The following is a 15,575-nucleotide window of genomic DNA, read 5'->3' on the forward strand; positions in this document are numbered from 1 at the left end:
GGGTTTGTCATACCACATGACACACATCAGCTGGGGCTAAGAAGAAACGATCTTCTTCAGACATAGCATGTGCTCTTCACCTCCCCACAATCCCCACCACTCCTCACTGCCTCACACCTAGCTGTCTTCACTTATTCAGTTCATTTGGCTACCTCCCACAGGCACTGGATCTTGTAACTTCTGTTACAAAAGCTTAAACAGTACTACTTTTATCTTGCTTATATATAATGTTTGCTTATCACAAATACTTTAATAATACATCCAGCAAAGGAGAACTTGAGCCAAGAATCTGTGTGAAATTACCAGAAATTTCATATCAGTCAAGTCCAAGATGAGGCATGACTTCAAATACCTTGCCTGCCTTCAGATGGACATCCTATAACAGATTGGAAAGATTGGTATTGTGATCCAGTGTCCCTTCCCCATCTCTCCTTGAAGTATAGAGAACTCACTGGAATTTAGTACTACTAAAGGAATAAGAGCATAAGGGAGGATCTGAATTTCAGATTTCAGGGCATCTGAAGAATAGTCTTTTTTTTTTTTTTAAGATTTTATTTATTTGCGAGAGAGAGAATGAGAAACAGAGAGCATGAGAGGGAGGAGGGTCAGAGGGAGAAGCAGACTCCCCGCCGAGCAGGGAGCCCAATGTGGGACTCGATCCCGGGACTCCAGGATCATGACCTGAGCCGAAGGCAGTCGCTTAACCGACTAAGCCACCCAGGCGCCCTGAAGAATAGTCTTAAAAAGAGACACATAATAGGGGGCACCTGGGTGCCTCAGTTGGTTAAGTGTCCGACTCTTGATTTCAGTTCTGGTCATAGGGTCCTGGGCTCAAGCTCCACATCAGGCTCCCTGCTCAGTGGGGAATCTGCTTGTCTCCCTCTTCTTCTGCCCCTCCCCCTGCTCATTCTCTGTCTCTTTCTCTCAAATAAACAAATAAATCTTAAAAAAAAAAAAAAAAAGACACATAATAGAAGGCTGGTCAAATCCTGTGAACAGTTACTTCTTAGTGAAAATAAAGAAATTGGGCTGATGGTCAGATGCTTAATAATGAAGCCATATTTCCTGAGCATCCCGGGTATATGCCCAGCTTTGCAGATGGTGGACCACAGTGTTTCAGAGCTTTAACTCTGAAGTTAGAGGTAGGTTCCCATCTTGGCTATGCCCCTAGCTAGCTGAGTAACCAGGGGCAAGTGATCTAAGCCCTCTGAGCTTCAGTTTCTCCACCTATAAGATGGAAATAATAGTATCTGTCTCATAGGGTGAAGACTGAATAAGATATAATGCACTTAGCATAACACCTGACATGTAGGAAGTACTCAGTAATTATGACCCATTAGTTTTTAGTTTAATCCTCACAACAGCCCTGCTAGATAGGTAGTGATATTGCCATTTTACACAGGAAGAAAGGTGACATGTGAAGGCCACACAGCTGGTAATAAGAAAGCTGAATTCGGTATGACTTTAAAGCTCATGTTCTAGGGCGCCTGGGTGGCTCAGTTGGTTAAGCGACTGCCTTCGGCTCAGGTCATGGTCCTGGAGTCCCAGGACCGAGTCCTGCATTGGGCTCCCTGCTCAGCAGGGGGTCTGCTTCTCTCTCTGACCCTCCTCTCTCTCATGTTCTCTCTCTCTCAATAAATAAATAAAAATCTTACAAAAAAGTATTAAAAAAAAAAAAAGCTCATGTTCTTTCCAGTACACTTTGCTTCCCTTTTTAATTGAATGCCTATTATTGGAGACCCCTCAAGACATTTTTCTGGTAGGATCCCATTTATCTAGATAAACTTGCATGTGCCCCAGGGAAGCTCCTGCAGTAATGGTCAACTAGACACTCTGCTTGTGTCTTTATTACACACACAACCCCTGTCCTACCACACCTACCACAAATTTTCAGAATCAGAATCTCGGGGTGGTGTGAGGGCACATTACTTTAAAAACAATGCCCTGGATGACCTCTGTGGGGCAGTGCTCTCATTAGGAACACTATGTACTTGGACGTTTCTGCCCCCACCAACTCCCACCCCCCACCTCCCCGCCTCCTGCTGTTAAATCTGTCCATTTTCTACCTTGGTCTTTCTCCATTCATTTGGCTGTTTTCCTGCCAGGAGACTGGCATCTGCCCCCCTCCCCCCACAGTGAGTTGGCATTCACCAAACTATCGCCCTTGGCCCACAGCAAACTCCTGTATGCTTGTGGCAGAAGGAAGCAAGAGGTGGTACCTATCTTCTGGGTGAGGAAAGGAAAGAGGCTCTGGGAAAGGAAAGAGGGAAGACTAAGTTACTATGCACTGAAGGCCCGGAGGGTGGGCGAGCTTCCAGAGAAGGCCACTTTGGTGGGGGTCCTATAATAGGGAGACCTGTCCTATGGGATCTGACTGAGCTCTGTCTGCCCTCTCTCTGTCCTAGGCTCTGGAAGAAGATCTGAACCAGAAGAAGCGAGAACAGGAGATGTTCTTCAAAATGAATGAGGAGACAGAATGCCTGAACCCTACCACCCCAAATAAGGCCACCAAGTTCTTCCCCTACAGCTCTGTGGATACTTCTTAACAGCCAGCTGGAGCTGTGGCTGGCAGGGTGGGGGGCTTCCAAGGCCCACCCATCCTCTGTGAACAAGTAACTCAGGACCCCCCTTCCCTCTTGCTTCCATGATAACTTGAATCCAGCCCGTTGCCTTGTGCTACCCCAGCTGTGCCCAACAGACCCATCCTAGTGTTCCTTAATTCTCGCTCACTTATGGAGGGCGAGGTTTTATTATGTGTGGCCTGATCCTAATGTATGTCCTGTTCGAGCCCCACATCTCTTCAAGTTGTCAGTGATCTGGGCTGCTAGTGGGGTCAGGGTCCAGGAGGAATGGTGTTCTGCAGCCTTGAGGCCCTCTTGTTTGCCAGAACACCGGTTTTGCTGTCTGTGGGCACAAAGTGCTGCCACTGGTTATGATGAGTTTGTCCATATTGTGATTCTTGCCAGCTTTTCAGCCATTCCTTCTAGTATCAGACAAAAACCATGACTCTTCACAGCCCTTTTGGTTCCTAGTGAAGCCCACCCTGCAGCCAGCTGCTCAGGGGGTGCCCTCATCCTTCCAGTAACCCCCGATTTGCTTTTCTCTTGAGACAAGGCCGTATCTACAACAGTGGGATGGAGGAGAGCCTGAACTGTTCATTCTGCTGGTCTTGGGTGTTTCATGTCATCTCGTGCCCCCGCCTTACCTGCACACATCTGCATACACATACATAGGGCTTGGCCCCCTGGCATTACCCAGGCTTGCCTCTGCCCTAGGCCTCTTGTGCCAGGTGGGTTGAAACACGTTCACTGCGTAAGCCAGTGCCACTGAGCGTGTGCCGGTGAAGCCACTGGTGGGAAGTGTGCTGGGTGCTGGCATAAATGGTACCAGCTGAGCTGCCAGTCTGCGATTCCCTGTGGCCCCCACAGGCTTCTGTGTCCAGGGGTCAGTTCCGCACCACAGAAGACTGTGCCTAGGCTGCTGCTGTCTCACACCTGCCCATCCTGTCTGCAGGTGATATGGGAAGGCTGCTTCCCTCTGCCTCTCCTAGCAGGAGTCCGGCCTTACACTGGAGACACTGGCTGGCGGTCACTGGGATTTCTGTTGAGGATGAAATGTAATGCTTCCTGCCCCCAGCAACACAGCGGATGCAAAGCTTCTGTGTCTCAGATGGAATCCCGGGCCTTGGGGTTACTCAGCTGGCCTCTCCGACAGATTCTGATTCCCACAGGCTGCAGGATGTAGATAACCTAGTAAAAGTCATGCTCAAACAGGCATTCAGTTTATTTACAAAGAAAACTTTGTTCACTTTGATTTCTGACTTGAAACAAATATAAATGAATGGCTTCTATAGGAAGATACCTGCTCTAAAACAAAACTGAAGGTGATTTTGAGGAATCCTATGGATGATATATTAAGTCTGGGTACCATTTTGCTGGTGATGGAGTGGCTAAGATCCAGGGAGGACTTTGCCTTCACTCCTAAATGTTTAAGGTTTGATGCTTGGTCCTAAAGCAATTCTCTTGAAGTTTGTGTGGCGCTGGTTAGAACTGGATCTTGGGGAGGGTGGACAGCCACACAACAAGAAGGGACTTGGGGTTCCCAAGGCTTATGTATACAGTGAAGATGCTCTGGGGGCTGTGGGAAAGCAGGGGTCCTCTTAAGTTAGCGAACATTCAGCTTGTCTGCTTCAGTATTTGACCCAGATGGGACAGTTTTCTCGTCTCACACGTGAGAGACAAGGGAAACCATCGTCCCCTTCTATTCCTTTTGGTGCACAGGTGCTGGGAAAATGTGAACTAGCAGCAGTGTAATTACAGAACATTGACGGAGTTCCACCAGACAAGGCCAGCACTGGCAAATGGTCAGGCAGGGCCGATATTGGCTTTGTTTATAATATTGCCTTTTGCAGCCTGGGGTGTGAGAGTATTTAAGGTGAAATGCCATGGTTCAGGTGAAAGTCTCTGATCATTCCCCTATTTGGCTTGACATTTACATGATTCCTTGAATCTTATTCAAGGAGTTGCTCCTTCCCTGTTCTTTGCTGCCCAAGGCCTGATAGCTCCCCTGTCCTTTCTGGATGGGGGCAGGTTGGGTCCTCCAGCCTCATGATGGAGCCAGCGTGCATACCCATCAGTGAGAAGGCCCACACAGTATTCCTCATGCCCTGTGCTAATGTTTCCTCTGTAAGGGACAGATGGAACTGTTTCTCGTTTTCAGTCCATTTTTGGCAGAGTAAATATAACTAACTTATATTTTCCCTTTACAAAGGATAGAAGTTATTTTTATGTCATTTCAAAACTTTATACAAAACTTTTGTAAAATTTTCTCTGCAAAGTTTAACTGCAAGAATGTAAATATGCTTCTAATAAAATAACAGGGTGAGAGACTGTTTGCTTTTGTGGTTGTTCTCTTAGATCGGGGTGGAAACAGCAGGGCAGACTTACCCACATCTGCCAGGCGAGAAAGGGTTTACTATCTCTGTGAGTCACACAGCCAGTTAGACTTTGGGGTGGGTTTCTGTTTTGTAAGAAGTTATGTGTGTGTGTGTTTGTGTGTGTGTGCGTGTGCGTGTGCGCGCACTCTACAGACATTTAACAACATTAACATTCTCATTAACATCAAACATTTGACCCCCAGGAGTTTTTACATGTTAGCTTATTAAATCCTTTTAACAACCTGTGAGGAAAACCTTGTCATTCCTATTTTATAGATGAGGAAATGGACACAGCAAGGGGAAGGTTGGGCCAAACTTCACAATACTGCTAAATGATGCCTATGAAATTCAAACAGACCTAGAGGTGCTGTTTCCACCACACCTCCTCTCCTATCTCAGTTGCCCATTACACACTAAGAGTCACTGTATTTAAATGCATTTTTCCGCCACGCCTCTGAAGCCCCATTCAGGGGTTCCTAACCTGGGGTCCACAGACCTCCCCTATCACCAACAAGGGATCAGAGAGTAGAATTTAGGGTGTCTTTGTACCTGGATGGGAAAAGATTTGGTTTTTAGTTTGACTAACCTCTAACTGAAATTCAGTACTTCCTGTCTGTATGGATGTAGGCAACCAACTCTAGTAGTATAAGCAGTCCCTGGGACTGTGTCAGCTGTAGAAATCAGAGATTTCATCTCACAAGACCGCTGTGCAGACACCTCAAAACTTTTGTTCATCACTTTGAAATAACAGTAGTTATTAGACCAATCACTAGATCCTGTTATGTAAGATTGAGATGTGTGTATCGCATTATATATACATACATACCACATCTATAAGCAATATATGTTTTCTAACATTTTGATACCTGTATTTCATTATGACTTTCACTTGTAATCTATGTGCTTTATATTGTAGATCTGAAAATACTATTCTTAGAAGGGTTTTACATTCTTTATGGAATGCCTTAAAATTAAGGACCCCTACTCTGTCTGCAGCCCTGAGCTGTCACTGTCCTAAAAACCTATTGACCAGCAGGTGGTGGTCCACTGTCAGGGTATCCCATAGGTCTGTGAACTCAGTGTGTTGGAAGATGGGGGTGCAAACAGACCAGTGGCTGGCATGCGTCCCATTAAGGGACAGAAAAATGACTGGAATTCCCAGGAAAAAGGATTCATGAGACAGGTGAAGAAGAAATGCATCAAGGGATACATGGAACTTGAGAAATGAGATCATTCCACTTGAACTGATACCTCTTATGTACTATGTGCTAGAGATGCTGAAATGAATAAGACATTGACATTGCCTTCAAAATACTTGTCCTGCCGAGGAAACAGACCCGTAGAAGTGAGTGTCTGTTCAGGCTGATGCAGCCTCAGAGAACCAGGAAAGAGCTCCCAGAGGTGGTGACACTGAGTCTAGGAGGACAAACTACTATGTGCCAAAACACATTCAGGGACTGCGGTATGAGGTTTATGAGCCATGAGGCTGGAGAGAATAGGGCCAGACCGGCATGCCTGGGCTCAGACTGATCCTTTCCAACCCAAGGGCAGTAAGAAGTCTGGAAAAGAGTCTACTCAGGGGAAGGACAGTTGAAATCATGACAGTAGCAACTCAACAGACCAGCTGGGGAGAGATATTGTTGACGTTGAAATGAATAATGGCCTACAAGGGTTGGAGGCTTTAAGAAGGAATGGACAGACTGCAGGCTCCATAAGGGCAGGGAACAGGACTCTAGCTGATCCCTAAACACCCAGGCCCCAGCATGTTGCAACACTGAGATACTATCTGGGCTCCTTGTGCCAGCAAGGGTCTGAAAAGGGAGTAGCGGCGGTCTGGGGGCTGAAGACTGGATATATATTAACCCACTGCGGTATCAGAGATGTTGACTAGGTCTGATTAACCACTGTGTTGACAGATAAAAACAAAACGGAAAGAACTTCCACTTCCAGTGATGGCAGACGAGGTAATTCAGACCAGTCCTCTAAAATTGAGGACAATTAGAAAAGCTGGGCAAAAATATTAATCATGTCTACTTGAAGGCACAAGAGATCTATCTATAAGATAGTGAAGACTTAAAAAGTCAGGATTGAAGCAAGTACAGAAGGCCAAAGAGATGATTCTGTTATTTTACCCTGAGAGCATTTGCTGATCCTAGAGAGGGTACAAATGTGGAGCTGGCCAAAATGCCAGGATCTCTGCAAGGGGAGCTTGTACATATAGTCAGTGCACTGGTCATGTCCGGTGCCCCACTTTTGGGGGCTGCTTCCCACAGGATGCCTCTTGATTGCCTGAATCTAGGGGCTGGGGGAGGGTTGTGTTCCAGCGTCCCTCAGGACTATAACAATCAGTTCTTGGCAGACTACTACCCCCAAAACACTACTGCACAGACAGTAGACTGAAACACACCCCTAGTCTTTCTGTGAAAGAGGTGTATATGTTTGTCCTGGAGCTTTTGCCTGAGGCACAGGCTTCCAGGTTTAGCACACATCTAGAGGCCTAGAGGGGTGCTCTCAGGGAATGTAGGCTGGGGGACACAACCTTTGTGCTCTCCCTCTGCCTTGCTCCAGCTCTCCAGTATCTCCCAGAAAGGAGAATATACACTTGTCTGGAGCCCTGATTTTTGCTAATGTCATCTATGGAACACCTCCAGATCACCTAGTCTGGTGGCTAGCAGGGTTTATGCTTGTGGTCCCACAGTACTATATATATTTGCATACTCAAAAGCTGCTACCTGAAGGTCTGGCTTCCAGTCAGCCTGAATTTAGGTGCTGAGATCTTCCACTTTAGGGCAGATAGAAATTGGCACAACCCCAACAATGGGAGCTTTATATTAAAAATAAGACAGGCTGCTTGGAATCTTAAAGGTTCAAGAGCCTACCAAGAGCTAGACAAGGCTGAACAATAACACTCATCTCTTAAACAAGGCCACTCCTTTAAGACTGGAAGAGGTAGCTGTTTCACTTAATACACAGAAACAAACACAGAGTCAAGCAAAATCAGGAAACAGAGGAATATATTCTAAACAAAAGGATAAGATAAAACAGGAAAAAACCTTAATGAAATGTGTAAGTAATTTACTTGATAAAGAGTTCAAAGCAATGGTCATAAAGATGCTCACCCAATTTGGGAGAAGAATGATGCTCACTCAACTTGGGAGAAGAATGGATGAACACAGTGAGAACTTTAACAAATGGATAGAAAACACGAGAAAGTACCAAATAAGAAGTCACAGAGCTGAAGAATACAATAATTCAACTGAAAAATACACTACAAGGGCTCAACAGCAAACTAGATGAAGCAGAAAAAAGATGAGTGAACTCAAACACAGAATAGTGGAACTCCCCAGTCAGAGCAGCAAAAAGAAAAAAAGAATTTTAAACAGTTAACATAGCTTAAGGGATTTATAGGACAACATCAAATGGACTAACATTTGCATTAGAGAGGTCCCAGAAAGAGAAGAGAAAAAGGTGCAGAAATTTTTCTTGAAGAAATAAAGGCTGAACACTTTCCTAACCTGGGGAAAGAAATGGACATACAGATCCAGGAAGCCAGAGAGTTCCAAAGAAGATAAACTCAAAATGACCCACACCAAGACATATTATAATTAAAATGTCAAAAGTTTAAGACAAGGAGAGGAATCTCAAAAGCAGCAAGAGAAAAACTTCTTAGGCACAAAGGAACCCCCATTAGACTATCAACAGATTTTTCAGCAGAAACATTGCAGACCAGAGGGAGTGGCATGATACATTCAAAGTGTAGGCAAAAAAAATCTTCCAACCAAGAATACTCTACTTATTATTTAGAATTGAAGGAGAGCTAGTTTTTTAGATGAGCAAACTAAAGGACTTCACCATCTTAACTAACCTTAGAAGAAACTAACCTAACCTTAGAAGAAATGTTAAATGTACTTTTTAGCCTGAAAAGAAAGGGTGCCAATTAGTAACAAGAAAACATGAAAGAATAGATCTCACTGGAAAAGTAAATATATAGTAAAGGTAGTGGATTAATCACTTGTAAAACTAGTATGAAGGTTAAAGAATAAGCAGTAAAAATAACTGTAACTACAATAATTAGTCAAGTGATACACAAGATAAATGTAAAATTGTGACAACAAAAACATAAAACATAAGCTGGGGAGAGTAAAAACACACAGCTTTAAAATGCATTCAAACTTAAGTTGTTATCAATTTAAAACAGATTCTTATGAATATATGAATATGTTATATGCAAGCCTCATGGTAACCACAAAGCAAATACCTATAATAGATACACAGAAGATAATAAGTAAGGAACCTGAGCCTACCACTAAATAAAGTCATTAAGCCCAAAGGAAGACAGCAAGAGAAGAATAAAGAAAGAGACAAAAACTGCAAAACAACCAGGAAACAATGAACAAAAAGACAATAGGTACATACCTATCAATAATTATTTTAAATATAAAAGGACTAAATTCCCCAATCAAAAGACAGAGAGTAGTTGAATGGATAAAAACAATGAAACCCATCCACATGGTGCCTACAAGAAACTCACTTCATATGTAAGGACACACACAGACTGAAAGTAGAGGGATAAAAAAGGATGTTCCATACAAATGGAAACCAAAATAAAATTGGGGTAGCTATATATATATATAAACACTTCAGAGGCATCTGGGTTGCTCAGTCAGTTAAGCATCTGCCTTCGGCTCAGGTCATGATCTCGGGGTCCTGGGATCAAGCCCCGTGTTGGGTTCTCTGCTCAGCGGGGAGTCTGCTGCTCCCTCTGCCCCTCCCCCTGCTTGTGCTCACTCTCTCTCTTTCAAATAAATAAAATCTTTAAAAAAAAAAACACTTTAAAACAAAGATTGTAATAGACAAGGACATTACATAATGATAAAGGACTCAACTCAACAAAAAGATATAACTTTTGTAAATATTTATGCACTCAACACAGGAGCACTAAAACATACAAAGGAAATATTAACATACCTAAAGGGAGGGGCATCTGGGTGGCTCAGTTGGTTAAGTGTCTGACTCTTGATTTCAGCTCAGGTCATGATCTCAGGGTTGTGAGACTGAGCCCCGCATTGGGCTCTGTGCTGGGCATGGAGCCTGCTTAAGATTCTCTCTCCCTCTGACCTTCCCCAGCTCTCTCTAAAATAAATAAATAGAAAAAAAAGAAGAATTAAAACAAAACCAAAAAACATACCAAAGGCAGAAATAGCAAACTAATAATAGTAGGGGACGTTAATGTACCACTTACATCAATGGATAGATCATCCAGAGAGAAACTCAATAAAGAAACATTAGCCTTAAATAACATGTTAGACCACATAGATTTAATAGATGTATACATAATATTCCATCCAAAAGGAACAGACAATGTATTCTTCTCAAGCACACATGGAACGTTCTCCAGGATAGATCATAGTTTAGTCCACAAAACAAGTCAATAAATTAAGGAGACTAAAATCATATCAAGTACCTTTTCCAACTGCAATGGTATGGAACTAAAAATCAATACAAGAAGAAAACTGGAAAATTCACAACTATGTAGAGATTATACCACATGCTACTGAACAACCAATGGGTCAAAGAAAAAAAATTAAAAGAGAAATTAAAAAAATACCTTGAGACTAATGAAAATACAATATCCCCAAATTTATGGGATGCAATAAAAGTAGTTCTAAGAGGGTAACTCATACTAATAAAGGCCTCTATCAAGAAACAAGAAAGATCTCAAATAAATGACATCTCAAGGAACTAGAAAAAGAAGAGCCCAAAGTTAGTAGAAGGTAGGATATAACAAAGATCAGAGTACAAATGAATGAAAGAGAAACTAAAAAACCAATACAAAAGATCAATGAAACTAAGAGCTTGAAAAGGTAAAAATGGCAAACCATTAACTAAGCTTAGACTCATCAAGAAAAAAAGAAAGGGTTCAAATAAAATAAAAAAAAGAAAAAGGAGACATTACTGATACCACAGAAATACAAACATCATCAAAATGAACAACCTAAAAGGAAAAATTCCTAGAAACGTACAACCTTAGAAGACTGAATCATGAAGAAATAGAAAGTCTGAATGTATCAATTACTAGTAAGGAGATTGAATCAGTAATAAAAAACCTCCCGACAAATGAAAGTCCAGGACTAGATGGTTTCACTGGTGAATTCTACCCATCCTAAGAATTAATACCAATCCTCTCAAACTCTTCTGAAAAACAGAAGAGGAGGGAAAACTTCCAAACTCATGTTGTGAGGCCAAATATTACCCTAATATCAAAACCAGATGAAGATTCCACAATAAAAGAAAATTACAGGCCAATATCGCTAATGAACACAGATGCAAAAATCCTCAACAAAACATTAGCAAACCAAATTCAACAATATATGAAAAGGATCATATGCCACCATCAAGTGGGATATATTCTAGGGATGCAAAGATGGTGCAATACCCATAAATCAATCAAGATACACAACATAAACAAAATGAAGGATAAAAATCATATGGTCATCTGAATAGATACAGAAAAATTCAACATCTCTTCATGATAAAAACTCTCAAAAAAGAGGAAACATACCTCAACATATAAAGGTCATAATATGACAAGCTCACAGCTAATATCACACTTAACAGTGCCTTTAAGATCAGGAACAAGAAAAGGATGCCCATTCTTGCCAGTTTTTTTCAACACAGTACTGTAACTCTTAGAGCAATTAGGCAAGAAAAAAATAATAAAAGGCATCCAAATTGGTAAGAAAGAATAAAATGATCACTATTTGCAGATAACATGATATTATATGTAGAAAACCCTAAAGATGCCACCAAAAAAAAAAAAAAAAATCTTATTAGAACTAATAAATTCAAGGGGCACCTGGGTGGCTCAGTTGGTTAAGCCTCTGGCTCTTGATTTTGGCTCAGGTCATGATCTTGGGGTTGTGAGACTGAGCCTGGTATTGGGCTCTATGCTCAGCAGGGAGTCTGCTTGAGATACTCTCCCTCTCCTCCAGCTCTCTCTCAAAAATAAATAAATCAATGAATCTTAAAAAAAAAAACTAATAAATTCAGTAAAGTTACAGGATAAAATTAATATGCAAAAAAGTTTCTACACACTAATAACAAACTATCTGAAAGAGAAATTAAGAACACAATCCCATTTACAATTGTATGAAAAAGAATAAAATACCTAGGAATAAATTGAACCAAGGAGGTAAAAGACCCATACACTGAAATCTGTAAGACACTGATGAAAGAAAATGAAGATGACACAAATAAATGGAAAGATATTTCATGCTCATGGATTGGAAGAATATTTTTAAAATGTCCATACTACCCAAAGAAATCTACAGATTTAATATAATCCCTATCAAAATTCCAGTATCATTTTTTACAGGAATATAACCAACAACCTTAAAATTTGTATGGGACCACAAAAGACTTTGAATAGCAACAACAATCTTGAGAAAAAAGAAAAAAGCCAGAGGCATCACAGTTCCTGATTTCTAACTATATTACAAGGCTAAAACAATCAAAACAGTATGGTGTTGGCATAAAAACAGACACACAGATCAATAGAACAGAATAGAGAGCCCACACACAGATGGTCAATTAAGTTATGACAAAGGACCCAAGAATAACAATGGGAAAAGGACAGTCTCTGCAGTAAATGATGCTGGAAAAACTGAACAGTCACAAGGAAAAGAATGAAACTAGACTACTATCTTACATTATATACAAAATTAACCCAAAATGGATAAGAAGGCTTGAATGTAAGACCTGAAACCATTAAACTTTTAGAGGAAAACATAGGCAGTCCACTCCTTGACACTGGTCTTGATGATTTTTTGGACCTGACACCAAAAGCAAAGGCAACAAAAACAAAAACGAACTCGTGGAATTACATCAAACTACAAACCTTCTGTACAGCAAAGGAAATTATCAACAAAATGAAAGGCACCCTACTGAACGAAAAAAATATTTGCAAATCATATATGATAAGGAGTTAAAAATCCAAAATATATAAAAAACTCATACAACTCAATAGCAAAAAACAATCTGATTAAAAAATGGGCAGGGATGAGGCACCTGGGTGGCTCAGTCATTAAGCGTCTGCCTTCGGCTCAGGTCATGAACCCAGGGTCCTGGGATCGAGTCCCATATCAGGCTCTCCGCTCAGCGGGAAGCCTGCTTCTCCCTCTCCCACTCCCCCTGCTTGTGTTCCCTCTGTCGCTGTCAAATAAATAAATAAAATATTTAAAAAAAAAAAAGGGCAGGGGACCTGAACAGACATTTTTCCAGACACACAGATGGCCAACAGGTATATGAAAATATGATGAACATCACTAATCATCAGGGAAATGCAAATAAAAATTACAATGAGATATCACCTCATACCTGTTAGAATGGCTATTATATCAAAAGACAAGAAACAGCAACTGTTGGTTAGGATGTGGAGAAAAAGGAACCCTTGTACACTGTTGGTGGGAATGTAAATTGGTGCCCCCACTGTGGAAAACAGTATGGAGGTTCCTTTATTTTTTTATTTATTTATTTTTTTTAAAGATTTATTTATTTGTTTGAGAGAGCGAGAATGAGAGAGACAGAGAGAGTACATGAGAGGGAGGAGGGTTAGAGGGAGAAGCAGGCTCCTCGCCGAGCAGGGAGCCCGATGCGGGACTCGATCCAGGGACTCCAGGATCATGACCTGAGCCGAAGGCAGTCGCTTAACCAACTGAGCCACCCAGGTGCCCTGGAGGTTCCTTTAAAAAATATATACTACCATATGATTCAGCAATTCCACTTATGGGTATTTATCCAAAGGAAATGAAAACACTAACTTAAAAAGATACACCCCACCATGTCCACTACAGCATTATTTATTTATTTATTTATTTATTTATTTATTTATTTATTTATTTATTTATTTTTTAAAGATTTTATTTATTTATTTGACAGAGAGAGACACAGTGAGAGCAGGATCACAAGCAGGGGGAGAGGGAGAGGGAGAAACAGGCTTCCCGCAGAGCAGGGAGCCCGATGCGGGGCTTGATCCCAGGACCCTGGGATCATGACCTGAGCCGAAGGCAGACGCTTAATGACTGAGCCACCCAGGTGCCCCTCACTACAGCATTATTTATAATAATCAAGATATGGAAACAACCTAAGGGTCTATCAGTGGATGAATGAATGGATAAAGAATATGTGGTATGTGAGTATGTGTACATGGATACACATAATGAAGTACTATTCATTCATAAAAAACATAAAATCTTGCTATTTGCAATGAGATAGACCTTGAGGACATTATGCTAAGTGAAATAAGTCAAAGGCAAATGCTGTATGATCTCACTTACATGTGGAATCTAAACAGTACAAAAGGAAAACAACAAAACACAACCCAAAGCTCATAGATACAGAGAACAGATTGGTGGTTGCCAGTGGTGGGGATGGGGGTTAGATGAAATGGATGAAGGCGGTCAAATATACAAACTTCCCATTATAAAATAAATAAGTCATGGGGATATAATATAGAGCACAAAGACTATAGTTAATAATACTGTATTGCATATTTGAAAGTTGAAGGGAGTAGCTCTTTAAAGTCCTCATCGTAAGAAATAATTTTTTCTAACTATTGTTAAAGTCAAACACAAATAAAGACCAGACTTGAAAATTCTCTGGACAGATAAAACTAGTTTAGTCATACAGGCAAAGCTTAACTTATTTTGCAAGGAAAGTGAGGCTAACTTGACATTGGACACTTCTTGCTTATGCCTCTGAAAATGATAAATGAAACTTAAATTGATCCCAAAACTGATATGAGATAACCACTAACCAATTCCCTTTCTTTTAAGAAAATTCTAATACTGTAACCAGTCATTACCTCTATAATACATAAGCTGCTTTATAACAATATACCTCTGAGCCTCCTTCCATGCTTTGATTGGAAAGCCTCTGGCTTGCAAACTGTCTTTTTGGTGTAAACACAATATGCTTTTACTAATAGTACTTCAGGGATTCATTGGTTTTAGGTCTGTTTTTTTCCCTGAACTTCTGGCTCTGTGGTGTCAGAAGTGGGATCCAAAGAAGCTACCCAGTGACTCCAAGTCTGGTGAGCACACAGGTGCTGTACACACACACCACAATGGGCTCAATGATTTCTCACTGACTCTGGAGTTTGAGGGTATATCTCTCTTGATCTGAACTCCACTATCTGTGTTCTGGGCTCTCCAGCTTCACTGTGCACATTTGCTTTCTGTTTTTGTTGAAGCCATTCGGTAAGCCACCCTTCTGTATGTAAAGGGAAAAACCCATGATTCTTGATTTTACACTATGGTAGAATTACTGGGGCCCCCAGAGATGATTTGTGTTAGGGACTCTAAAGGCAAAGATGGGTTCTACCTGGTCTAAAACTCTCTCTGTCCTATAAAGACTCCTCCCTTTTATAATGTATAGCCACTATAGACGAGGATCTTGTGTATTTTTTTTTAAAGAGTTTATTTATTTGAGAGAGAGAGAGGGAGAGCATGAGAGAAGGAGTGTGCACAAGAGAGAGCACCAACTGGAGGGGGAGAAGCAGACTCCCTGCTGAGCAGGGAACCCTCCACAGGTCTTGATCCCAGGACCCTGGGATCATGACCTGAGCCCAAGGCAGATGCTT

At 41.4% G+C, this 15,575-nt stretch overlaps 1 protein-coding gene and 1 long non-coding RNA gene across 8 annotated transcripts in view; one reads left to right on the forward strand and one right to left on the reverse strand.

Annotated features, from left to right (window-relative positions):
• STK10 (serine/threonine kinase 10) overlaps positions 1-4,889 on the forward strand; it is a 120,877-nt gene extending 115,988 nt beyond the window's left edge. For all 4 annotated transcript variants that reach the window (XM_064596564.1, XM_064596565.1, XM_064596566.1 and 1 more), the window contains one exon: positions 2,406-4,889. In XM_064596564.1, the coding sequence (XP_064452634.1) occupies positions 2,406-2,546 (141 nt within the window). In that variant the 3' untranslated portion in view covers positions 2,547-4,889. The remainder of the gene's footprint in view (positions 1-2,405) is intronic.
• Positions 1-15,575, reverse strand: part of LOC123861873 (uncharacterized) — a 71,923-nt gene that overhangs the window by 22,383 nt on the left and 33,965 nt on the right. For all 4 annotated transcript variants that reach the window (XR_010413223.1, XR_010413222.1, XR_010413221.1 and 1 more), the window contains exon 3: positions 9,905-10,069. This is a non-coding gene — a long non-coding RNA (uncharacterized LOC123861873). The remainder of the gene's footprint in view (positions 1-9,904; positions 10,070-15,575) is intronic.

This window comes from Mirounga angustirostris, unplaced genomic scaffold (genome assembly GCF_029215605.1).
Source record: "Mirounga angustirostris isolate CCGP_5_RB_7025 unplaced genomic scaffold, mMirAng1.0.hap1 SCAF_7, whole genome shotgun sequence".
Taxonomy (NCBI): domain Eukaryota; kingdom Metazoa; phylum Chordata; class Mammalia; order Carnivora; family Phocidae; genus Mirounga; species Mirounga angustirostris.